This window comes from Archocentrus centrarchus, chromosome 7 (assembly GCF_007364275.1).
Source record: "Archocentrus centrarchus isolate MPI-CPG fArcCen1 chromosome 7, fArcCen1, whole genome shotgun sequence".
NCBI lineage: Eukaryota > Metazoa > Chordata > Actinopteri > Cichliformes > Cichlidae > Archocentrus > Archocentrus centrarchus.
Window position 1 is genome coordinate 1,150,690 of NC_044352.1, and position 13,101 is coordinate 1,163,790.

General features: G+C 49.7%; 2 protein-coding genes across 5 annotated transcripts in view; one reads left to right on the top strand and one right to left on the bottom strand.

Annotated features, from left to right (window-relative positions):
- The window catches only part of lama5 (laminin, alpha 5), a 102,920-nt gene extending 96,863 nt beyond the window's left edge, over window positions 1-6,057 (top strand). For 2 of the 3 annotated variants that reach the window (XM_030733768.1, XM_030733767.1), the window contains exons 75-80: window positions 262-399; window positions 3,132-3,291; window positions 3,372-3,502; window positions 4,009-4,102; window positions 4,180-4,299; window positions 5,140-6,057. In XM_030733768.1, coding sequence (XP_030589628.1) covers window positions 262-399; window positions 3,132-3,291; window positions 3,372-3,502; window positions 4,009-4,102; window positions 4,180-4,299; window positions 5,140-5,288 — 792 coding nt within the window. In that variant the 3' untranslated portion in view covers window positions 5,289-6,057. The remainder of the gene's footprint in view (window positions 1-261; window positions 400-3,131; window positions 3,292-3,371; window positions 3,503-4,008; window positions 4,103-4,179; window positions 4,300-5,139) is intronic. The other variant, XM_030733769.1, reaches the window with a different exon arrangement.
- Window positions 6,058-6,099: 42 nt separating this feature from the next.
- Window positions 6,100-12,915, bottom strand: LOC115783002 (proteasomal ubiquitin receptor ADRM1). 2 transcript variants are annotated; one of them, XM_030733577.1, is made up of 10 exons: window positions 12,752-12,915; window positions 11,997-12,237; window positions 9,894-10,010; window positions 9,235-9,445; window positions 8,991-9,072; window positions 8,760-8,899; window positions 8,133-8,264; window positions 7,893-8,050; window positions 7,640-7,742; window positions 6,100-6,354 (listed from the first exon to the last, which is right to left on the bottom strand). In XM_030733577.1, the coding sequence occupies exons 2-10, from the start codon at window positions 12,204-12,206 to the stop codon at window positions 6,269-6,271; spliced, it is 1,239 nt and encodes a 412-aa protein (XP_030589437.1). In that variant the 5' UTR covers window positions 12,207-12,237; window positions 12,752-12,915; the 3' UTR covers window positions 6,100-6,268. The 2 variants fall into 2 exon arrangements, with proteins under 2 accessions (XP_030589437.1, XP_030589438.1); XM_030733578.1 differs by having other exon boundaries at window positions 8,991-9,069; window positions 12,752-12,912.
- Window positions 12,916-13,101: the final 186 nt, after the last annotated feature.

Sequence of the window (13,101 nt, forward strand, 5' to 3'; positions counted from 1 at the left end):
TGATGGTGCTGTGACGTCCCTAATACTCAGACTCGTACTGTGCAGGATGGGGTTCTGAGCATTAAACAGATCTGAGCAGTGGTCTTTACTAAATACGATGTCCTCCTTTTCTTGGAGGACGCTTGTGAAGCAGGTCACAGGTTGGCACCTGTGCAGGGCATGTGTGTTAGCACCAAGCTAACGTATACTGCTACCGTCTGTGTCTCAGACCCACCTGAGCTTACCTGAATGATGTAACCAGCTCTGTCCGTGTCCCTGCAGGTGTTCCTAAAGCGTGAAGGGCAGAAGGTGAGTCTGATCGTGGACGGTATCAGCGTTCAGTCTAAGCAGATCCGTGGAAGAGACTGGACTCCACTCACCGGGCCTTTATATGTCGGAGGAGCCCCCCCACATCTGACGGTAAGTTCCTTTTTGTTTCTCACTTTATTTTTCTCGGTGAGCTCGAAGCTTTGGTCCTGGAGGGGGCCCGGCTCTGCTTGTGAACAGGTGGTGTAACCCGGGGCAGGTGACAGTCAGGGAGCGTATTTGTAACACTGAACCTTCCTGCTGTTAGTTTAAGGTCGTACCAGCTGCCATGTGCGTTCGCTATGATGGTCGCCATTGTTGTTTACATCCTGCCCTCCACACATGACATACTGAGAAAACATTCATTGGACTGCCCAACAAGGGGAGAGAGAACCCCGGATCTTTGTATGCTAATGTGAAGGATGCATACAACGCTACCCCCCCTTGGTGAGTCTGACCACAGTGTCATTCACCTCTCCCACCTACACCCCTGCAGTCAAAAAGACGCCCGTTACCTGTGAAATGCTGGTCTGGGGATGCAGAAGAATCTCTACAGGGATGCTTGGAGCTCAGACCGGCGTCGTTCTGTGCTGATATCACCGTCCCCAGCAGACTTTCAGTGCTTCCCCAACAACAAACCCTGAGTCACCACAAGCCTGAAAGGACTGCTAAATCAGAAGATAAAGGCTTTTAGGGAGGGTGACAGAGACAGAGTTGAAGCTCTGCGGAAGGAGCTGAGGGTGAAGATGTAGGAAAGGAAACAAGCCTACAGGCAGAAGCTGGAAGATCAGCTGCAGCAGGAGGGAGTGAAACAGGTCGGGCGTGAGGAAGCTCGCAGGGATGAAGCAGAAAAGAGGAAATCTGCTGCCTGAAGGAGACCTGGATCAGGCTGATGGCATGAATGCCTACTTCCTCCTCTTCTTCCAGCTGCCTGTGGTCCTGATGCTGCACCTTCACACAGCTGAACCAAAAAAGGTCCCCACACTCTGGAAAACATCATGTATAGTTCCCGTTCCCATAAACTGACATCAGTGACTACAGGCCTGTAGCCCTCACTTCCCACTTTATGAGGCTGGTCCTCTCATATCTGAGGCCCAGGGTGAGGAGACAGATACACCCCCTTCAGCCAAGCATAGCAGTGGAAGACGGCCTCATCTACGTGCAGAGGGCGTATCAGCACCTGGACTCCTCGTAAGGATCATGTTCTTTGACCGTCAACACAATCCAGCCTCAGAGAGAAGATGAGGATGAGGCAGTAGAGCCAGCCCTGGTCACCTGGACCAGGAACTATTTAACCTGCAGGTCACAGTATGCTCACCTGAGGAACTGTGTCTCCACTAAGCTGCTGACTAATACTGGGGCTCCACAGGGAACCGTCCTGTCCCCGGTACTACTCTGCCTGCTTTCTCCCTCTGACTCAGTGATCGGGGCTGGAGGAATATCAATCAGGGACTTTATGGACTGGTGTGACCTCAACTGCCTTCAGCTAAATATTAGTAAACCCACACTGAGTGAGACCCACACTGGCTCGTCACAGTTCAAGGCAGGGAGGTGGAGGTTGTGTCCAGCTTACAGGTACCTGGGAGAGCCGCTGGATGATGAGCTGGACTGAGGCAGCGTACAAGAAGAGGCAAAGCAGGTTATACTTCCTGAGAAGGTTCAAATCCTTCATCATCTGCAGAGCCCTCCTGCTTACCTTCTGCCAGATGGTGGAGGCACCTTTCTTTGGTGTGGTGTGGTGGGGGGAGGGGGCTCGCTCTGGACACAGGAACAGAGTGGATAAGCTCATAAAGTAATCGGGCCTGAGCTGGACTCTGTTCAGCAGGATGCTGAGGAAGCTGAGCAGCAGCTTCAGCCACAGACACCACCATCAGTGCAGCAGGAAGTCCTTCCTGCCAGCAGCAATCAGGCTTTTTAACACGAACCACTAATTAGTGCACAGCTGTATATAACTGTGCATAGTTCTGTGTATATAGTATTTATATTGTGTTCTTACAGTATTGTATATTGTAGTGTAAACAAAGTGACTTCCTGCAAAGGATCAATAAAGTTCTATTTCTGGGGATCGTGCAGCAGAGAACCTGTCTCATCAGTTCACTTCTTTAGTCTGCAGACATTATGGAGCCCTCACTGTCTCCATCATCTCTGTGTTTACGTTTTAATGAGATGACACAGCCGAGCTCCCTCATCCACCAGCCTTCATCCCTGCTCTGACCCTCTGACCTCCTCCCGTTTCTTCTTGATGTTGTTTCAATGTTTCTAATTGGATTTGAATGTTGATATAGTGATTAGATTATTCTGATACTTTATGATTTCTCATATTTGTTCCTTCCTGTAGTGGTGTCCCCACCATGGTTCAGATTTTAGGCCCCCTCCTTCCTGTAATACCCAGTATTTGGTCTAAAGTTGTAGTTATAAGTGATCCTTTTACAACCTCATCTACTGTGTATGTTTTTAACCACATGTTTGTGCCACATGTTGTTGACTTTCCCTTTTTATCTTCTTTATATTTAGTTTTATTGCCAGTGACCGTTTGGATTGGGAGGTGTGTGTCCTCTCACAGCAGCATATCTTAACTGGGGGGCTAAGAAATACTGTTTCAGTTTGGGGAGCAGAAGCTGCGGTTGTTACCATAATGATGCCGATCGCAGACAGTATTCTCAGTGGTTCATATTTATTATGATTTCTTCTTCCTGGTTCTTACTTTGGTTTGAATTGATGTGGTGAATAAAGTCAGCGAGGCTCACACGAGCCCGTTAAGCTCCACCGACACCCGTGATCATGTGTTACAGAGCCTGTGCGTCACGTTCTGTACTGAAGCTCTGTGTATTCTCTATGAACTTCAGGGTCCGGGTTCTGCCGGGTTCGTCGGTTGTATTCGCGACCTGACGCTGAACGAAGCCCCTGCAGGAAAACCCGCTCACAGCCAGGGGGCGGTGCCCTGTTTCGTGACCCCTCTTCAGCCAGGAGCGTACTTCTCTGGACGAGGAGGGCATGTTGTGATTGGTAGGTGCCGTTTGTTTTAATGCATATTTCAGCCATGTGGGGTTGTGGTGTTTGAGCGGCGCCTCCGTCCCTCCCTGCAGATCCGTCCTTGGCTCTGGGTCGCGATCTGGATATCCAGCTGGAGGTTCGGCCTGTCTTGGACTCTGGGCTGCTGTTGCATGCTGGGATGTCACCTGAGCATCGCCTGAGCTTAGTTCTTATCCAAGGAAAGGTGAGACCCAGTGTTTGTACTAAACGTACTCTACACAGTGTTTTTCAGGTATCCAAAATGTTACGTCATGCATTTTTATTTGATTGTTTTTGTAACGTAACTTAAAAAAACGACAGCCTGCTGGACAACACACTGACCTGCAGAGCAGAGCAGGGTGCTAGTTCACACGAAACCACAGACCAGTGTCTGTACTTCACCCGTGTGTGACGAGTGAAGCGTAAAGATTAGCTGCCTCCTCCGTCTGTGGTGCCGTGTCTGGCCCCGCCCTTTGTTTGTAATATTTTATACTCTGAACATTAGCTGCCTCGTACAGATCCTGCCTGGATTCGAGCTCCTCTCAGCTTCCCGTGGATCCTTCTACAGGCGTCCAGACCTCTGTCCTCGATTTGTCCTGTTGGTTTTTGTTCAGTGTGACATGATTTCAGCATGCATCTTTGGGGCTTTGGAAAGATGTGTCTAAATTTAAGCTCATATGATTAGTGTGTGTCTGTCTGTGTGTGTATCAGGTGACGGTTTTGCTGAACAGCGGGAAAGGTGAGATCTCTGCATCGTTCACTCCCGAGGAGCCGCTGTGTAACGGACGCTGGCACTCGATCTCAGGTGAGTTTTGTCCTCGGACGTCTCCTCTGCGTGTCGCTCCATCATCGGTCTGCTCTAACACTGAAATGTGTCTGCAGTGGTGAAGAGCAACAACGTCCTGCAGCTGCACGTGGACGGCGCCGGCAAACGCACCGTCGGGCCCAAACAGAGCCGCTCCACACGGCCCAAAGAGGCCGTCTACCTCGGAGGCGTTCCCGGTGAGTGCACGCTGAACTTCGGTTTGGAGGCGTCAGCTGATCTTCAGTGTGATGGACCAGCTGCGCTGATCTGCCTTAATGACCTCTCAGGGCACTTTGATGCTGCTCAAAGGGAATTATGTGATAGGCTGAGCAGTGGTCGCTGTAAGGGTCACGAGGCGGTTCATCAACAAAAAGAAACTTAGTTTAGTGGAGGTGCTTCCTGTTCTGACTGTTCTCAGTTACTGCAGACGAGTTTCATCAGTCTGTTTTCAGGTTAATCAGGCCTGCAAATACTGCATTATGTTACTGAATTACTCCCTGAAGAAAGTCATCAGTTACACTTCTTGTTACATTACTGTTGTATGACTTATAACATGGATACAGTCACACACACACACAGAGGACAGCGTGAATACTGCAGGGACGCTGCTGTCAGAGACGAGCATCATGGATGGATGGAGCCTGGTAGGCAGTGGAGTCCATCCAGATGTTTCTGAAACACAGGCCCCTCCCATCCCACCACAGCCCCAAACATGTGACTTAACACTGAGATTCAGAAAGAAAACATGTTCATGGTTTCATGTGTTTATCAGCCTGTGATGTGTAAACTTCACACAATGACACGAGTGGGAACAAACAACATAACTGTACTTAAAGGCGTCAAACGTAGCGTAGCTCTGCTGCACAAACACTCCTGCTCTGCTTTAATCAGGTGACTGTTGGATTAACCAATAAAACCTGAGTCTGATCATCGCCCTGCCCTGAAAGGTCAAAGGTTGCAGCTTCTCCAGTAAATGTTACCTGCTGAGCTGATGAGTCTGTCTTCTTTCTTCTGTCGTCCCTCTCTCTGTCCACCAGGTGGCATCACTGTACCTGGCATACCCACCGGCCTGCCGTCCTTCCACGGGTGCGTCCGCCAAGTGAGCGTCAACCACCGAGTTGCGTCGCTGTCCAAGCCGCTCGCCGTGCACGGCGCCGTGGGGACGCAGGGCTGCCCGCACATTTAACCCCCCAGTCTTACCCTCACATTCCCCGAGTACACAACAACACTGGTGGTGGGCATCATGTTACTGTAGCTAATTTAAAATATCTATATGAATATTTATTTTCAGAGAAGTGTATATTTTATATTTCTCCCTGTTTGTTGCCACTGGCATGTTTTGTGCTGCAGCAGTGAGGCTCTGCAGAGACGCTGCGATAACACTGACGTCAGCCATAAATTTACGGAATATCTTACAGTACAGGTGCAAACAGGTGTTACTGTGCATCTCCTGCAGAGGTCATCTGAGCACAGACTGTATATAGAAGATGGGCGCAGCTGCTTCCTGCTCCTTTGTGACTCTAAAGCCGTGATCTCCAAAATGAACTTCACATTTCAGTCGGTCAGGCCTGAAAGCAGCGACTGGTCAGCTGAGGGGGACGCTCATTTTCTCAGGTTTCTATACAACCAGGAGTCGCCCCCTGCTGGACATTAGCGAGCACTGTAGTTTCCAAATCCATCTTTGATGTACAGTCTGTGAAAACAAGTATCGTCCTCATGCAGCGCAGATGGAAAAACGAAGCCTGCAAACCGGATCTGGGCATCTGACCCTGTGACCTTTGATCTCACTGAGGAGGTCTGGGTCGTTTCCCATGCTCCTGCCGGTCTGCAGGCGGCGTTTCCATCTCGTCTTTATTCCGTCTGAAACATGAAGCCTTTTAACCGCTTTAATCCAATAAACGCCCCCCCACCCCCACCCCCACCCCTCATTGTTTAAATAAAGTTTTGTCATATCAACTGTCTGTTTCACATTAATAAAAAAAAAAAAAAAACTCAGATTTTTGTCATGTGAAGTTTTTATTATAAAGAGCTGAAAAACCTGAAAGCCTCTGACAGCAAACTGAAGCCCCGCCCTCTTCAGAGTAAAAACTAAAGGTCATGGCGGGGTCAAACCTTTGGTAGAAGAAAAGTGAAACAAAGAGGTGAAGAAAAAAGATTTCACGGAGACTAATCCAGACTCATGTCCTCATCGTCCTTCTTCTCCTTCGAGTCTCCTTTGCTGCCCTGCATGGCTCGAGCAAACGCCTCCACATCTGCCAGCAGATCAATAACCAATAATCACAGGTCAGTAATCAGTAATGACAATGTTTAATCAAGGTACAGTTTTATCAGAAAAGGAAACCATATTACAGACCGCTCTGCTTTCACAGAGCCGTCTATATGCTGATCAGCTGGATTTGAGAGATTTGTCGTTTTTGGAGGATGAGAATTCGGATTGTGTCGGGACAAAATGAACTGCTATGGATGGATCCAGATAGGAAGTGCCCAAAGCTGAACTGGTTTCAGGCCTGATCTGGTTTGAATCTGGAATCCACCCTGCTGTTCAAGTGGACTTGGACACAGGTTCCTGATCCGTTTCCCTGTGATCCCTTTGGCAGATCTGGTTCTGGGTCAACCCACTGAGGCAGATTTAGGGAATTTTCAGTGGAAAATGTGTCGAGTCAGAGTCTAAATTTTAATCTCTGAATCTTTCAAAATGTTGTTTGAAATCGTTTAAGAATCTGGGTGTGAAGTTTGAACACGTGTTCAGATCCGTCTGATTTCAACAGGAAGTGTTTCCAGCGCAGGAAACGACGGGCTGCTGCGTCCCCGCCCACAGAGGTAATCGCTGCCTCCGTCCTTATACGTCGACTTCATGTATGAATCTGTGTCAGGCAGATGGTTCAGGTGCAGCAGGAGGGGAGGAGTCAGAAACAAAACCTGCCAGCGAGCAAGTTAGGTTCACACCGTGATACCGTGGTAACACGGTGCTGACGATAACTCTTTCAGAGTTTCAGGGTTAAACTCAGAGTTGCAGCTGCTTCCTGGAACAGGACCTCAGAGACATTCTGCTGATGTTCTAAAGAAACATCAAACTGATCTGGATCCAGATCTGCTCCTGGAGCGGAGCATATGTTCAGAAGAAAGGGTTTGGTTCAGGTTCTGCTCGGAGCTTCCTGCACAGGTTAACATCACTGATGATCCTCAGCTAACTGCCAGCACATGCAAGTACAAGCTGCTCATTGGTCAAATCAGGCTCATTAGTGCCCTGATAGGATGCTGGGATTCTTGACAGCCTCAGTCTGTAGCAGCTGCCTCTTTCGCTCTGATCATTTATAATACCTGTGAGCTTGTCTGTAATTATTAAACTAAACATTCTAATTAGCGACCGTATTTCACCAAACGGCGGTGATGGATTTGGTGATTTTTAAATGAACACTGGAGCAATTCAGGGGGAGCTCAGCCTGTGATAACGAGGCAGCTCATTATTAATATTGATGTTGGGCCAGTAGGTGGCGCCCACATCAGTGACTGTGTGAGAGCACTTGTTTGACTCACCTCCTCGGTTGGCGGCGTCCACAGCCTCGGGCGGCAGACCAAACTGACTCATGAGCGGGCCGAGCTGCCCGGAGGCCAACGCGCTGCTGAACATGCTCATCGACTGGAGGGGGGGGAGAGAGTCTCTGGTCAGAAAGGTGAGTGCGTGATGGGAGGAGCTCAGCTCAGGACGACTTTAGCATGCTTACATCATCACGTCATAAACCAGCGTCACTGAGCTCAGACACTGATGCTCGGTGGGCCTTCGTCATACCTGCTGGAACTGAGGAGAGTTCAGGGTGTTCTGGATCTCCTCGGCGCTCTGTGGCAAACTCTCTCCGCTGGGGAGGAAGGGGAGGAGCCTCTGCTGGACCTCAGCATTGCTCAGGATGGGAGCCATCATCTCTGGGGTGCAAACGCTCGCCAGATCCACTGCAGGAGATTTGAGAGGCTCTGAGTGTGTGCTTTCACCTTTACAGACCCACACATGACCTCAGTCAATCATGTGACTCACCTGCTGCTCCCTGAGCCCCTGCCGCTGGCACGTTCATGGTGGCCAGGATGCTCTGAAGGTCACTGAGCTGGATGGGCTGGTGGGGGGTGGGACTTCCGGTGGAGGCCGGGGCCACAGGAGTCTGAGCTGGGGCTGCAGGAGAGGAGGTGGGAGGAGTCAGGTGGTTTCATTTCTGTGATTCACTGTAAATGTAACAAACACTAAAATATCAGCAGTTTCAGGATCTTCCACCTGATGATGACATCATGGAGGAATCTGATTGGTCCCAAACCTCTTCACCTGCTCCTCACAGGAACCTCCTTCATGCTGGGCTGCAGCTGCTCGTGGTAGTCCTGGTTCAGTTCTGGAGAGTCACTCCAACCAGAACCTGCAGCAGGTGGAGAACCAGGACCACCAGAGCAGAGCACTATGAGGGAGGTGGAGGAGAGGCAGCTGAGATAACCACTGTCTGATCCTTCAGCTGTCCTACACAGATCATTCCCCTCTGGCCTGTTTTTCATTTCTACTCCACCCAAAGTCTTATCATCACAAGGTAACTTCAGCTATCCCCCCCCGCCCCCCGCCAACTCGGCATGAAGCTGTTAACGGGTGGATGAGGAGGTGCTTGTTCTTCATCACTTCCTGTACCTGGTGTGGAGGGAGCAGCAGTGGTTGAGGAGGGAGCTGGGGTGACAGGAGCAGCTGCAGGAGTAGCAGGTGCCTGGGAGGAGCTCATCCTGGGACCTCCACCTGAAGAAGGAGTCACTGCAGCCGATTGGCTACGAGAACTGAGGAGGAGGGACACAGGTAAACAACGAAGAAGATTCTCCAGGGGTATGGGTGTGTGTGTGTGTGTGTGTGTGTGTCTACTGATCTCACCTGGATGAGGAGCTGCTGGTTGCAGGTCCTCCACCTCCCAACAGGTTGGCGAGTCCTGGTCCTGCTAGAGCTCCCAGGCCTCCTTAGACAAAGACATGAGATCAAAACCTCACCTGGAAAAGCTGAGAGGCTCTACAGTTACACCTGAGACCACACCTGCTCATGGCTTCAACATTAGCTTCAAAGGGAGAACTTCTGGTGTTTAAGAGGATTTTATGAACTGCAAATATGACAGAGCACTCACCGAGCCCGCCGAGCCCCGTGGGCCCCATCAGCTGCATCAGCTGGTTGTGGCTCATGTTTCCCAGCAGGTTCTGCAGGCCGCCCTCTCCTCCCAGAGCGGACAGCTCGTGGCCGCTGCCGCCGCCACTGCCGGACGCTCCGGGGATGGGGGGGTTGTTCAGGAACTCGTTCACCTTACGGCAGTATTCGTCATCTTTGTCCGTCTTTGGTTCCTGATGAGAGTGACGTGCAGGAGAGGAAAATCAGAGCCTCATTATTCCTACTTGCAGTAAGCAAACTTTTGCTTTTCTTCCTTCCACGAACTTCGTGCCTGCAAACAGAGACTAAAAATTTCCGTTCGCTGAGCTAAACATTTATTTGAAATGAAGACAGAAGAACTGAAGGACAAACTGAGGCCGACAGACATTGGTCTGGTTGTTCGATGTAATCCTGCAGGTTGACTTTGTGTAAAAATGTGAGTCTGTGAAGTGTTCCTGCCGTGTGTGTTCGCTGTGTGTGGAGCAGCCTGTCTGCTAAACATGTGATAAATAAATTGTTTAGAAAAAGTTGCCTTCCAGTCTGCAAATACCAAACGTGTCCTGATGAACATGCTGTAACAAACTCTTACTCCCTCTGCAGACGTCCTCTCTAAAATGAAGACGAGCTGCTTCGTCTCCTCACCTGCATCCAGAAGAAAAGCCGCTTCGATCCAGCCTTGAACTTCAGGACGTAGACGCGCCCGGTGGTGCACTGGCTCACCCTCTTAAATTCACAGTCGTCAGGGAAGATAATCAAGTCCTGGAAGAGGAAACAAACAGGAGGAGACATTCAAAGGATTAACGGGGGTGCCGAGGCTGCTCTGACAACGAATCATCATCAAACATCAACCAATCAGAGAGGGAAGCAGAGGCGGCGACATCTCTGAGATAAAGACGCGTCCGCTGAAATAAACGAGGACCAAACTGCTCGTGATGAAACAAAATGAAGAGAAACTAAAAAAAACTGATGTGTGATTTGGCAGATTTTGTTTGTGGCACTTGAGGAACGTACGAGTCTGAAGGTGGAAACGAAGCCAGCTGTCAAATCTCAGCCCCACAAACAATCATTTCAGTCAGAGACAAAATAATCACAATAAACACGAAGCTCTCGTTTCTGAGCTAAAATAAATAAATAAAATCAAGAATCTGTTTCAGTTACAGCAGTGAATTTTTCCTCCTCATTAAAAACGCAGGCGCTCTGGTCAGCGAGCTCGATCTGCGGGTGTGGAAGGAAGAACGGTTTCCTGGAGCTGTCCTCATCTCCAAATCTCCACTTTTGGTGACCAGAGTCCACGGCCGCCTGGACTTCACCCTCATTAAAGCCAACGAGGAGAGTCAGCTGCTGTGAGATGGTCGTTACGGGCCTTTAGCCAGAGCCCACACAGGATGACCCCGTGACCCCCATCAGCTCCACCTCTTATTAAATTTAAAGAACTCATCTGAACAGCTGCATGATGTTTGATGAGGTAATGAATCGTGTTAAATAATCCAGATTAAAAATAATTGACCAAATGAAGGATGAACACTTCAGTGCTGAAATCCAGCTCTACAGCGCCTCCTGTGGGTAGTGGAACCACTGGGACCTCTTTCCCACCAACAGGGTTCCGGAGCCCGTGCCGTAATTTGAACCGTTGGGAGGTTTTTCCACTGCCGAAGCACTCGGTGCTCGGCCAAAAAACGGGTTCAATTCCGGCCCCACAAACTAGCTGGTCTGGAACCAGGAACCCGTGCTGAAAGCAGCAGAAGGGCGTGACTCTGCCGTCTCAACATCAAGTTTTCTACCATATTACATGTGTATTACAGGAGAAAAGCGATTTTCATGGCTGTGAATTAGGTTGGGCTCTAAGGCTGAACTTGCTGCTTTGTATCAGTTCATATCACAGATAAAAGGACACAAAGTGCGTACTTGTCGTCTTGCTCTAATCGCTGTCTGTGTTTCCCTCTGTGCTGCACACAGATGCTGCAGTAGTTTGGTTTGGACCCTAAAACGTATTTGCAGCACAGAAAGGGGAGCGTGTTCTCCCACGTTTGTGCGCTTCGGCTTCGTGTTCAGACGAGGACCCGCCCACACTCATACGTAAAGGAGCAGTTCACAGAAACGCGGTGGGAACGCGGGCCCGTTCTTAAGCGTTTCACCGGTTCATTGGGATCGGCACGGGCACTGGCACGTGAACCGGGTCCTCGGCGGTGGGAAAGTAGCACGTGTGGCCTTGGAGTCCCCTCACCAGGACCAGCTCCAGGGTTGGGCCCCTGGTAACCTGCTTCGGGCAGGGTGAGCTGGTTTGGTCTTTCTTGGTGGGGTGAGGGACTCTGAGCACAGCTGCTCCACATCATAAGTAGCCAGCGGAGGTGGGTCAGCACCTGACACCTCCTGGTCACACCCATCTGTGAGGAGACCCTGGGGCAGGCCTGCAAGAGGGAGGCCTGAGCTTCTCTGCTTATATTACTGCCCCCGAGTAAGACGTTCAAACATGTTTGCGAGAGCGCACATGTGTGTAAGCAGTGTTATTAGAGTTTTCCACCGGCGCTCAGCTTCAACCATCGAGTCAGTGGTTACAGAAGTTTCAGCTGTGTGAAATAATATCTGAGATCCTGTCATTAAGTTTCATTAAGTACTAGAGTCTGTTGGCTCTGCCTGACCCCAACTCTGACCCCAGGAAGCTGTGAAGCGCAGCAGCCTCACTGAGCCACGGCTCGTCCTGCAAACATCAGCAACTACGGTTCAGGATAATTCAGGGTGACTCACATCATCCACGTTCCCCGTGGTCCGGTCCTTCCAGCAGAAGTGGATCAGGGAGTCGTCGGACTGCTGGATGTAGACCAGTCCTTTCCGTTTGTCCGGGGTCACAGTGTTCCCCTTCAGGTTCATTTTACCTGCTCGAAACTCCACCAAGTACTTGCTGGAGCTTCCTCTGGAGCCGCTGACCATGCTGGGAAAGAGCGCGCCTGAAGACATCTTTAAACACCGTTATGTGTCCCCGCAAAGCCTAATGGGAAAGAGTACAAAGTCAAAGGTCAGGCTGGGGTGAACTGAGATCACCCCGGTGTTTAGTAACCTGTTTAGGGTGTGTTTAATCTGATACATGTCATCATAATTTTGGTTTCCACTGTTACTGGTGGAATTGATCCTTCATTCCTATCAACACGTCTCCTTCCGTTCAAATCATAACAATTTCCGGCTGATGATATGTTTGATTAACATGTAAGCGAGCTTCATCTTTAATGTTTAATGATAATGATGACAATCTGCGCAATAAACCCCGGGCTGCCTCTGTGCCTGCGGAGGGCTTTTATGATTGTGTTTTTTTGTTTTTTTTATGCTTTAAAAAAAAAAATAAAAAAATAAATCACTTTTTAGAGAAGCTAACAGTGAGCCTGCTAGTTGTCGTTAGCTGCGTCATGCTAACGTTAGCCCATGACGCGGCTAAACTGAAACCCAAAGTAACGTTCAAGTAAATATCACAGAGCTAAAGTCATTTAAAGTTTATCGGCAGCACCAACCGTGACCGTGACGCCGCTCCCGGAGCTGTCTCTTAAGTCTGTGAAGTTTGTGGAGTAAGAAAAACCTCCACTTCTGTCCGCGGAACAAGTTTTTCTTCCTCGCGTCGCCTAATGCCGACGTCAGAGCTGATCTATGCAGGGACTCAACTTCCGGTTAAACCCACCGTGCAGAAACAAGCTGCAGTTCAGCCGGCGGAGCAGCGTGGGGCGCGCTCACGGTCAAAATAATGGTTCCCGACTGCTGCCAGACAAAAAAAACAAAACAAAAACTTTATTTCAGCCTTCAGAAATCCAGCATCGATGATGCGTTTGAATTGAAATAAAACGACTCTTTGGTTTTTCCTCACACT

What these genes read in the sequence shown, in the direction of transcription:
- LOC115783002 (XM_030733577.1), bottom strand. Translation starts at nt 12,206, where the DNA reads ATGTCTTCAGGCGCGCTCTTTCCCAGCATGGTCAGCGGCTCCAGAGGA. An exon ending in GGCTTTTCTTCTGGATGCAG is followed by an intron (nt 9,446 to 9,893) that starts GTGAGGAGACGA and finishes CACTCTCATCAG; the next exon opens with GAACCAAAGACGGACAAAGA. An exon ending in AGGGGCTCAGGGAGCAGCAG is followed by an intron (nt 8,051 to 8,132) that starts GTGAGTCACATG and finishes AATCTCCTGCAG; the next exon opens with TGGATCTGGCGAGCGTTTGC.